We start from the raw sequence: 10,744 nt of genomic DNA, 5'->3' as shown, positions 1-10,744 counted from the left end.
ACCCTTGCCTGGGGGGGATTGCCCTTTGCCAGCCCCACACTGTCCCCCACAGGAGGTCACCACTGTTGTCTGCGTTTCGCGCCACCGCTACTCCAAGTACGGGGGTGTCCACCTGGCTCTGCTCCAGCCAGGGAATTACTCAGCCAAGGTCCGGGCCACCTCCCTGGCTGGCAACGGCTCATGGACTGGGCTCGTCAAGTTTTACATCCTGGGGCCAGGTACCTGCAGGGGACAGGGGGACATCACCAGTGACCTTGGCGGGCAGGGAGGGGGGCATTGTGGGGTTGGGGAGCTGGGGCTCAGAGGGTCCTGCTGGGTCAGGGCACCGGGGAATTGGGCTGTGCTGCTGGGATGGGACGTGTGGGGCTGGGCTGTGAAGATGGGAGCTGTTGCTGGACTGGAAAGCTGAGGATGAAGGATGATCCTGGAGCATCACAGAATCATTTGGGCTGGAAAATGCCTCCAAGACCAGCAAGTCCAACTGTTCTCTCAGCACTGCCAAGGCTATAGCTAACTGATGTCCCCAAGTGAATTGGGGGATGCTGCTGGAGCTGGACACTGGGACAAAAGTGTCTGCTGATAGACTGGGGAGGTCTGGAGGATTGAGGGATGCTCTGGGACAGGGGCACACAGGGATTAGAGGGTGCTGCTGGTCTGGGGAGATGGAGGCTCTCCATCTCTGGCCCATGTGAGGTGGGATGAGTGCCCGGACCCTGATCCACGGCCACCTGCTCCTGGCAGCCGAGGAAGAGTCCAGCAGCTTCTACGTCCTGCTCACTGTCACCCCCGTGGTGCTCATGGTGCTCATCTCCTGCCTGGCTGTCTTTGTCTTCTTCTACAACAAGAAGAGGTAACAACCCCCCTGCACCCCCAGAGCTGGGCTGGGGCAGGGTCCGGCCAAACCAGGACTGGGAAGGGCTGGGAGCAGCTCCGAGCAGTGCCCACCCCTGACAGGAACAATGACGGGTACCCCAGTGGGACTCTCTACGCCTCCGTCAACCCCGAGTACTTCAGCGCCTCGGACAGTACGTGGGGACATGGGGACAGGCAGGGCCACCCCAAAGGGCCACCAAGCCCTTTCTTTGCTAGAATCACTCTGGAGGGGACAGGGATGGGGATGGGGATGGGATGGGGATGGGGATGGGGATGGGGAGGAGGATGGTGATGGAATCTAGATGATGAGAATGATGATGGGATGGGGATGGGGACAGGGAAGAGGATGGTGATGGAATCTAGATGATGAGAATGATGACGGGAGGGGGATGGGGACAGGGAAGAGGATGGTGATGGAATCTAGATGATGAGAATGATGATGGGATGGAGATGGGAATGAGAATGGCAGCGGCATGGGGACAGGGAGGAGGAGGGTAATGAACTGGAGGTGGAATGAGAATGGGACAAAGATCAAGATGGGGATGGGGGCAGGGAGGAGAATGGTGATGACATGGAGATGAGGATGAGAAAGGGATGGGATGAAGATGAGGATGGGGATGCAGATGAGGTTAGTTACAGTGCTGGGGATGGGGTGATCCCCACTCACCCCACAGTGTACATGCCGGATGAGTGGGAGGTGTCCCGGGAGAAGATCACGGTGATCCGGGAGCTGGGACAGGGCTCCTTTGGGATGGTGTATGAGGGGGTGGCGCTGGGGCTGGTCACGGAGGGAGAGGAGACCAAGGTGGCCCTGAAGACCGTCAACGAGTTGGCCACCATGCGGGAGCGCATCGAGTTCCTCAACGAGGCCTCTGTCATGAAAGCCTTCAAGTGCCACCATGTGGTAGGTGGGCAGCTGAGGGGGAGGGAGGGGACAGGGGGGGTCTGGCCACTCACATGCCAGCCCTCTTTGTCCCCACAGGTCCGTCTGCTCGGCGTTGTGTCCCAGGGCCAGCCAGCTTTGGTCATCATGGAGCTGATGACACGTGGGGACCTGAAGAGCTACCTGCGTTCACTCAGACCTGAAGCTGAGGTGAGGGGCTGGTCAGGTGCCTGGGAAAGGGACACCCACCCCATTCCAGGGGGTCCTGGTGTGCTCCAGCCCTGGTGGTCACCAGCCCTGACTTGGTGCAGAACAACCCCGGGCTGCCACCGCCGTCGCTCAAGGACATGATCCAGATGGCGGGGGAGATCGCCGATGGCATGGCCTACCTCAACGCCAACAAGTTTGTGCACCGGGACCTGGCTGCCCGCAACTGCATGGTGTCCGAGGACTTCACCGTCAAGATTGGAGGTGGGTGGGCAGCGGTGGGAAGGCTGTGCCAGCCCTGTGTCTCCTGCTGCTCACACCTTCCTCCTCCTCTTCAGATTTTGGCATGACCCGGGATATCTATGAGACGGATTATTACCGGAAAGGGGGCAAGGGGCTGCTCCCCGTGCGCTGGATGTCCCCCGAGGCGCTCAAGGATGGCATCTTCAACACGCAGTCTGATGTCTGGTAGGTGCTGGGATGGCTGGAGCTGGGTGGGTTGGGGATCCCCTGGCTGAGCAGCGGTGCTCTGGCAGGTCCTTCGGGGTGGTGCTGTGGGAGATCGCCACGCTGGCCGAGCAGCCCTACCAGGGCATGTCCAACGAGCAGGTCCTGCGCTTTGTCATGGACAACGGCATCCTGGAGCGGCCTGAGAACTGCCCCGACAAGCTGTGAGTGCTGGGGACACCCCCATCCTGCCGTGGAAAAGGCTGGCAGGGGAAATGTTGGTCCCTGCGGTGCTGGGAAAGGCTGTTGGGGGCTGGAGACCCCAAAGGCAGCAGGTGCCCTCTCTCTGCAGACATGAGCTGATGTGCCTGTGCTGGCAGCAGAACCCGCGCCAGCGCCCCTCCTTCGTCCAGCTCCTGGAGCGCATCAAGGACCACATGGCGCCTGCCTTCCGCACCCTCTCCTTCTTCTACAGCCCCGAGAACGGCCATCACTGCTCAGGAGAACCCCCCAACACCGAGACAGAGCCGTCCCCCGAGGAGGATGAGCCCCCCGCATCCCCCCTACCCACATGCATGGACCAGAGCCCAGACCAGCTCCCCAACGGGACAGCCTCACTCTGACCCCGGGGTGTCCTCAGACCCCCGCTGGACTCTGCACCCCACGCCCTTCTCCAGCCACCTCCCACTGCTGGGACCCCCCTGCATTATTTATTGCTTCCAAGGGCCCAGCCAAGGAGTGGCAGCAAGACAAGGACGTTCCACGGGATGCTTTTTCCCTGAAAATTAATTGGGGGTGCTCCAAGTTGGTGGGAGGGAGTGGGGGGTGCTGGTTGGGAGGAGAACACCCCAGTCTTTCATTACTTTTTTTTGGGGGGGTGGGATAATGTGGGTATGGGAATGGGTAACAGGATTTGGCATTTGGGTTCCCCCATCGACCTGCCTCTGCTATCGCTCCCCAGCTGCCTGGCAAACCTTTTACAGGTGGGAAAACCGGGCCACGGGGCAGCCCAGCAGCGGGAGAAGCCTGGGATTGCCCTGATGTCTCTCCCCAGTCCCCTGCACTGGGACCAGTGCCGAGGCGGTGCTGGTCCACGGAAGGGGCGTCACTGTCTAACCTGAGCGCGAATAAAGGGGATGAAGCTCAGGTGTGGCACAGCCTGGCTTGGGGGGTCGCGGGGGCGGCACTTGGGGCTTCCCACTCCCCTCCCCGCCAGCCCCATCCGCATCCTGCGGCTTTGCCCTGCAGTGCCCAAACCGGGGGCGTTTCTTGAGAAAAACGTCAAAGCAGTGGAATTTAGGAGGATGTGGCGACACACACACACACGGGGGGTGTGCTCTGCCCCGGGGGGGGGCTGCTGGGGTGTCCAGTGGGGTCCCACGGGAGGTCACCCCAAAGGAACCGTGGCCCCGTGGGTGCCGCCGGGGGCTGAGCCGCGGGGGGAGGCTGCAGGCTGAGAACGAGCTGAACTCAGCGCACGGATGAGGCAGCCCCGACGCGGGGACAAACAGCAGCCGGGTGGGGATGGGAACCCTGTGGGGAGGGCGGTGGGTGCAGTCCTGTCCTGCCCCACCTCGGGGACGAGGAGGGGGTGGGCGTCCTGGTCGGAGGTGACAGCTGGGGACAGCGCAGCTGTGCCACCAAAAGTCCCCCCTTCTGCAGCTTCTCTGCGCCCCAACATAACGGGACTCTGGGGAAGAGCCTGAGACAGGAGAGCCCATCTTGCCTCAGGGTTTGGGGGCACTATCGGGGCGGTGTGACAGCTCGGGGGACTGTAGGTGACCCTCGGGACGGTAAAAAGCCCCGTCCCTTATACTGCAGCCTGCTCTGAGCCAGGCTCTGGAGCGGGTGTGTGCGTACAGGCGAGTGCACGGGTGTGCCCCAGGAATTTTGGGGGTTCCCGTGGTGGGATGGATGCACGCCGGCACCCTACACCTGTAGCCCCAGCCCCACCAAGTGCATCCATCCCACCACGGGAACCCCCAAAATTCCTGGGGGGGAATCCCCCTCTCTCGGGTCGGAGTCTTCCCGGTGCCGGTGAATCACGGCCGGGGGTGTCTCGGGCCGGGGCGGGGGCGGTGCCGGGGCGGGGGGAGCCGCCGGCCCCTCCCGGGAGGCCGGTCCCTGCGTCGCTTTTAAGCCCCGCGCGGCCCCGTGCTCGGGCTGCCGGGCAAGTGCTCGGGAGGGCGGCACTGGCAGCAGCGGCACCGGGTCCAGGACGGGGACCGGCCCCGGGACCGGCCCCGCGATGCCGCCGCCGCCCGCCTGGCTCTGCCTGGCCGCGATGCTCCTGCCCCTGCCCCTGTCCCTGCCAGCCCCGGGCGCTGCCGGTCCCTGCCCCTGGGCCTGCCGATGCCCCCGGGCCGGGATCCTGCTCTGCCGGGAGCCCGACACCGTGGGCAGCCTGGCCCCGCTGCTGGGAACCGGCAGCTTCACCGACGTGTGAGTGGGGCCGGGGGCGATGGGGCCGGGGGCCGGAGCTCAGACACCGGGTGGGGATGAGGGGGCTGGGGGTGACAGAGCTCGGGAACCAAGCAGAGGAGCTGCGGGTGACGGGGTTGAGGGATGCAGCCATGGGGCTGGGGCAGCGGTGGAGCTGGCGGTGACAGAACTCGGGGATGGAGATGATGGCGTTGGGAGTGACGGATTTTGGGGACCAGGCGGAGGGGCTGGGAGTGATGGGGCTGGTGATGCTTGTGGCGGGGGGTGAGGGGATGTGGCTGGGAGGCAGCAGAGCTGAGGGACTGGGCAGTGGGGTGATGGGGATGGAGGTGATCAGCTCGGGGACAGGGTGGCTGGGCTGGAGCAGCGATGGAGCAGGGATCACTGGATGGGCTGGAATCGCTGTGGGGAGAGTGCCTGCTTGGTGGGAGGCATTGGGGGCTGCAAAGATGGGGTGGGGGGGCTGCAGCGTCCTCCCAGGGAGCAAGCAAGGGGCTGGGGGAAGCTCTTCACCCCCTCCTGCAGCTATGCCAAGCACGGCAACCCACTGAGGAGGCAGCAGGGACCCCGGGCAGGGAGCGCCCAGACCGTGCTGGGCAGGGCAGGGCTGTGGGGAGCCACTTGTCCCCCTCCTGCTGAGGCTGTCACTGTGCCCCGGGGCCTGTGGGTTGGCGTGCTGGGGGAACACACCCCAGATTTGCCGCTCTGCTCCCGTTCCTTCCCCTGCTCCAGGATGTGTGGTGGGGAGACGAGGGCTGGAGTGAGAAGAGATGAGGAGGGTGCTGGGAGGACGGGATGCTGCAAGACACCAAAGTGCCCCAATTCCTGGGGCTTCCCCCCACCCCAGCCTTGCCTGTGCCGCATTGCTGGGGACTGGCTGCGGTGTCTCCGTGCCTCAGTTTCCCCACGTGCCAGGGAATGCTGCGCCACAGGCGCTGCCAGCTCTTTGTTCCCTGGATGGTGGGGTGGGGTGGGTAGTGGTGGGGACGGTGGTCCCCAAGAGATCCCCAGCCATCCCACTGCCCCACCTGCTCTTGTCCCGGGGTCAGTGGGACCAAAACCCCCTTGGTGTGGATCTGAACCCCAATTAACCAACCCCTGTGATTTGGGGTGCCTGTGTGGGTGGGGTGGGGCAGGGAAAATCCCTGCACCTGCTCCCAAAGGGGCTTTTCTTCATCTCCTGCCTGGAGAAAAGGGTGGGGGGACAGTGGTGCCCCTGTCACAGTGCAGGACACCATGGGGTGCGAGAAAAGGTGGGGACCCACAGGGTGAGTGGGGCTGAGGCCCAGCAAACTCATTCTGTGGGTGAGACCACAGGCTCCACGTGGTGGCTCAGCCCTGACCCCACACAGTTCCCACTGATGGGGGCTCAGCACCACCGGGATCACCTGCTGCCATCCCCCCTCTTCCAGCTCATCCCAGGGGAAACGGATGCACAGTGGGGCAGCTTGGCTCCATCCTTGTCCCCATCCCTGGCTGTGCCCCTCTCACTCCCCTTGCCCCATGCTTTGCCAACAGCCCCAGGCATGAGGGGTCCTGGGCTGCTTCCCTGACCCCCTCCTTTGCCTTCCAGCATCATTGAGAACCAGCAGGCGCTGACAACCTTGACCCGAGCTGACACCAGGATGCTGCGGGACCTCAGGAACCTGTGAGCACCCCGGGGAGGGGTCCCTGCACAGGGAAATGGGGCGAGGGAAGAGCTGCTGAAGGGGGGATGCCCAGAGCTCAATCCCACTGCAAGGAGTCACAGGGGATGCTCCCAGAACGGGGACTCAGGATGTCCACTCAGGTGCTCAGCCCTTCCCTCCTTTCAGCACCATCTCCAGGTCGGGGCTGCAGCACATCTCTGCCGATGCCTTCCTGGACACCCCCAGGCTGAGCCACGTGTGAGTGTCCCCTTCCCCACCTCCCTCCCCCGGTGTGGGGATCAGCTCCCGGTCCCAGGACTCAGGATCGATGCTGTCCTGGGGCACATCAGCCTGCCAGGGGGTGGCTGTGCTGCTGAGTGGGAAAGCATCGATCCGGGCAGGAGTGCTGCCAGCCCCCCCGGGAGCCCCGTGCTGGCTGCTGCAGGAGGGGGGGACCCTGTCCTGGGGTGCGTGGGGCTCCCCCCTTGCAGGGAGGTGCCTGAAGGCTGGTGGCACGCCTGGCCGAGCTGGTTTTGCTTGGTCACCGTGTGACAGCAGCGGCTCCGGCGCTGCCCCGTGCCGCGGCCGGACCCTGGAGATGTTGGATGGGAATTTGAGAGGGAAGGGGCGGCTGATAGGGTTTGTCCCAACAGGAATCTCTCCTCCAATGCACTGCAAAGCCTTTCCTGGAAAACCTTCCAACATCTGCCCCTGCAAGAGCTGTGAGTGATGAGGGAGAGGGGGGCGGTGGGTGCAGAGTAAGTCACACTGGGGATGCACCCCCAAGTGACACAGAGGCGGGGACAGAGCCAGGGATGCAGTGAGATGGCAGCTCTCACAGCCATGGGTGTGGGGACAGGGGCAGGGGTGGCACATGGGGCACGTGTGACACAAAGCTGGGCCTGGGGGTGCCTCTGCCGGGACATGCACAAACGTGTGGGGCCTGGAGCCCTTTTGAGCCCGTGTTCTCTTCCCTGCTCCATCTCAGCATCTTGGTGGGAAATCCCTTCAACTGCTCCTGTGGCCTTCGCTGGCTGCAGCTGTGGCAGAGCAGCAGCCGGGCCGAGCTGGGGAACCAGTCTCTGGGCTGCTGGGAGGGCAGCGTGCTGGTGCCCCTGGGCAGCCAGGTTCTCCACGCCTGTGGTACGTGGCTTGGGACCCCCACGGGTTTGGCTCCTGGGTTTGTCCCCTGTCCCAAGCCGTTTGGCTGGGGATGGTGTGGGACATGTGGCTCACCCTTCCTGCCCCTGCAGACCCCCCGACCGTCCACATCGAGCCCCCTGAGGTGGTGCTGCGCCAAGGGGACAGCGTCAACCTCACCTGCCACGTCAGTGCCGACCCACCGGCCACCACAGAGTGGCTGGTCCCCGAGGTGGGACCCGAGCTGCTCGTTGTCACCAAGGCAAGCTCAGCCTTCCAGGGGCTTGGCCAGGACCCCTCCCAGCAGCACTGACCCCCCCCAGCATCCTCCCACTGGTGGGGTGGGTATGGGGGGGATGCAGGAGCTGGCCAGGCTTGGGGGTTTCATCTGCTCATCCCATCCCGGGACTCCCTGCAGCTCTCAGACTGGGAGATCGTCCTGGAAATCAGCAACGTCTCCTCCGACCTCAACAACAAGGACTTGACGTGCCGGGCAGAGAACGCGGCGGGGCCGGCAGAGGACAGCGTGATGCTGAACGTCACCTGTGAGCCATCCACAAGGGGCTGGGCTGGGGTCGGGGGCCTGGCTCAGGAGCCCACCCAGCTCTGTCTCCCAGTTCCCCCCGAGATCCTGCTGCTAGACAAAGCCATCCCCAGGCATTCCTGGTGCATCCCCTTCTCCGTGAAAGGCAACCCCGTCCCCAGCATCCACTGGCTCTTCAATGGCACGACCCTGGTCGAGGGGCTCTACATCCACACCCTCATCATGGAGTACGAGCACAACTCCAGCGTCCTCCACGGCTGCCTCCAGCTCAACCGTCCCACCCACGTCAACAACGGCAACTACACCCTCCTGGTCCGCAACGCCCTGGGCTCGGCTGCCAGCAGCGTCCAGGGGCGCTTCATGGACAATCCCTTCAGCTTCAGCCCTGAGGAGCCCATCCCCGGTAGGTGCCAGGCAGGGGCTGCCTGTCCAACAGAGGAGCTGTGCCACACCTGGTGTGCAGAACGGGGTGTACTGGGCTCTGCCTGTTGTCTGTGCAAGCCCTGGTGTGCCTCAGTTTCCCCAGGGATGAGAAGGGGAAGGATGGGGTGCTCCCTTCCTGAGGAATAACAAGGGTTTCTCCTTTCTCTCCCTTTGGGCTGCTCCAGTGTCTCTGTCCCCACTGGGTGAGTGGCCAGGATTGCTGCCCCAGCCCTGCTAAACTGGGCATTCCCCCAGGGCTGATCCTGGGGTGTCCAGGTCCTTGTCAGGGCCACCTCAGGGGATGGGGACCCCACACTCAGCCTACACCTTCTCCCTGCCCCAGGCACCAGGAACAGCTCGCTGGAGGGGCCTGTGGAGACAACGGATGAGCACACATTTGGGGTGAGGAGATGCTCTGCAGTCTGGGATGGCAGGACCAGGACACCTGCAAGAGGGTGGGACAAAACCCTAGGGAACAGCCAAACCAGCACCGGGTGGGATGGGGGTCTATGATGGGGATGGAGGACAGAGTGCCTGGGGCTTGTAACCATCTCAAGGGTTTGTTCCCATCCCACGGGCTGAGAAAAGGGACCTGGTGGGAGCTGGACCTGAGGCCTGTCCTCGCTGCCAGCAGGTCTCAGTGGCCGTGGCGCTGGCTGTGTTCGCCTGCCTCTCCCTCTCTGTCATGCTCATCTTGCTCAACAAGTGCGGGCGCCGGTCCAAGTTTGGCATTAACCGTGAGTTCCCCCAGCCTGGTGGCTCGATATTCGGGCTGGGACACGGGGACAGCCCTGTCCCCACATCCCTGGGGCAGCCGGGGCTGTGGGCGCCTGGGTTGGGTCACAGGTGTGGCAAGAGGGACTGCGGGTGGGGACCGAGGGTGGGGGGACACCCGTAGAGGGGTGCTGGCTCCCCTGGGAGAGCGGGCAGCAGCTGCTAATTCACTCCTGGAATGGATTCAGCCTCTAAATGGTTTTGATCGGGCTGCCTGGCCCCTGGGGGTGTTCGAGCAGGGGCTTGCTCGGCAGAGCCTGGCACTGGCTGCACAGGCAGGGGGGGCTGGGGGACCCCCTGATGGCCTTGTCCTTGTCCCCACAAGGCTCAGCGGTGCTGGCCCAAGAGGATGACCTGGCCATGTCCCTGCACTTCATGAACCTGGGCAGCAGCCCCCTTTCCTCGGCGGAGAGCAAACTGGAGGGGCTGAAGAGCAACTTCATTGAGAACCCCCAGTACTTCTGCAACGCCTGTAAGGGTTGGGCTGGGGACTGTGGTCCCCGAGGATCCCCCCCAGGCTCATACCCGACCCGGGGAGCACTGACGGGTGGGGGTCCCCCCAGGCGTGCACCACGTGCAGCGGCGGGACATCGTGCTGAAGTGGGAGCTGGGCGAGGGCGCCTTCGGGAAGGTTTTCTTGGCCGAGTGCTACAACCTCCTCCCAGAGCAGGAGAAGATGCTGGTGGCTGTGAAGGTGAGGAGGGGGCACAAGGCGGGGATGGGGGGGTCCGTGGGGCTGTCACTGATGCCGTGTCCCGGCAGGCGCTGAAGGAGGTGACGGAAAGCGCCCGCCTGGATTTCCAGCGTGAAGCCGAGCTGCTGACGGTGCTGCAGCACGAGCACATCGTCAAGTTCTACGGTGTCTGCACCGAGGGCGAGCCCCTCATCATGGTCTTCGAGTACATGAAACACGGCGACCTCAACCGCTTCCTCAGGTGGGCTGGGGGGGGACAGGAGCCCCCCATCTGCCGCTGCATCAGCGCAGCCAGCCTGCTCCCTGCTAATGCAGCCCTCCTTGCAATATTGATTAGATTAGCTGTCTGAGAGGCTTAAATAGAGAGAGATTGGCCATCAGCTGGAATAAGCAGAGACTTTTCGATTGCCCCCCCAGGTATTGCTGCTAGACGGGGGGGGCTGCCAGAGGCATCGCTTTAGTGGCCGCGCGAGGAGCTCTGAGACGTGGCTTTTATGATTATTGTTATGGGAGTTGGCATTAATGGTTCTGCCGAGCAGAGCTCCCCCAGCCCCCGGCCGCGGCCGCCCTGGCCGGGCTGTCAGCCGTGCTCGGCATCAAAGGCACCGAGGGGCTGCAGGCGGCCGGAGCCGCGCTGGCCCCCGGCCGGGCTCGCACGCCCCACTTCACACGCGCTGCCGCTTTCACAC

The 10,744-nt window shown here is 64.0% G+C and overlaps 2 protein-coding genes across 2 annotated transcripts in view; both read left to right on the top strand.

The window, feature by feature from the left end:
- INSRR (insulin receptor related receptor) overlaps nucleotides 1–3,556 on the top strand; it is a 10,901-nt gene extending 7,345 nt beyond the window's left edge. The window contains exons 14-22 of the mRNA XM_015650151.2: nucleotides 53–218; nucleotides 742–850; nucleotides 955–1,025; nucleotides 1,548–1,777; nucleotides 1,856–1,966; nucleotides 2,068–2,227; nucleotides 2,302–2,431; nucleotides 2,500–2,634; nucleotides 2,763–3,556. Of these exons, the coding sequence (XP_015505637.1) occupies nucleotides 53–218; nucleotides 742–850; nucleotides 955–1,025; nucleotides 1,548–1,777; nucleotides 1,856–1,966; nucleotides 2,068–2,227; nucleotides 2,302–2,431; nucleotides 2,500–2,634; nucleotides 2,763–3,033 (1,383 nt within the window). The 3' untranslated portion in view covers nucleotides 3,034–3,556. The remainder of the gene's footprint in view (nucleotides 1–52; nucleotides 219–741; nucleotides 851–954; nucleotides 1,026–1,547; nucleotides 1,778–1,855; nucleotides 1,967–2,067; nucleotides 2,228–2,301; nucleotides 2,432–2,499; nucleotides 2,635–2,762) is intronic.
- Nucleotides 3,557–4,600: 1,044 nt separating this feature from the next.
- The window catches only part of NTRK1 (neurotrophic receptor tyrosine kinase 1), an 8,789-nt gene continuing 2,645 nt past the window's right edge, over nucleotides 4,601–10,744 (top strand). Inside the window, exons 1-14 of the mRNA XM_015650013.3 lie at nucleotides 4,601–4,852; nucleotides 6,426–6,500; nucleotides 6,667–6,738; nucleotides 7,134–7,202; nucleotides 7,469–7,623; nucleotides 7,734–7,882; nucleotides 8,039–8,165; nucleotides 8,238–8,567; nucleotides 8,773–8,790; nucleotides 8,931–8,989; nucleotides 9,222–9,324; nucleotides 9,687–9,833; nucleotides 9,925–10,055; nucleotides 10,124–10,296. Coding sequence (XP_015505499.1) covers nucleotides 4,659–4,852; nucleotides 6,426–6,500; nucleotides 6,667–6,738; nucleotides 7,134–7,202; nucleotides 7,469–7,623; nucleotides 7,734–7,882; nucleotides 8,039–8,165; nucleotides 8,238–8,567; nucleotides 8,773–8,790; nucleotides 8,931–8,989; nucleotides 9,222–9,324; nucleotides 9,687–9,833; nucleotides 9,925–10,055; nucleotides 10,124–10,296 — 1,802 coding nt within the window. The 5' untranslated portion in view covers nucleotides 4,601–4,658. The remainder of the gene's footprint in view (nucleotides 4,853–6,425; nucleotides 6,501–6,666; nucleotides 6,739–7,133; nucleotides 7,203–7,468; nucleotides 7,624–7,733; nucleotides 7,883–8,038; nucleotides 8,166–8,237; nucleotides 8,568–8,772; nucleotides 8,791–8,930; nucleotides 8,990–9,221; nucleotides 9,325–9,686; nucleotides 9,834–9,924; nucleotides 10,056–10,123; nucleotides 10,297–10,744) is intronic.

The sequence above is a fragment of the Parus major genome, chromosome 25LG1 (genome assembly GCF_001522545.3).
Source record: "Parus major isolate Abel chromosome 25LG1, Parus_major1.1, whole genome shotgun sequence".
In the NCBI taxonomy this organism is placed as follows: Eukaryota; Metazoa; Chordata; class Aves; order Passeriformes; family Paridae; genus Parus; species Parus major.
Note: the sequence above shows the minus strand (reverse complement) of the source record. Positions and strands in the feature narration are given on the sequence as shown.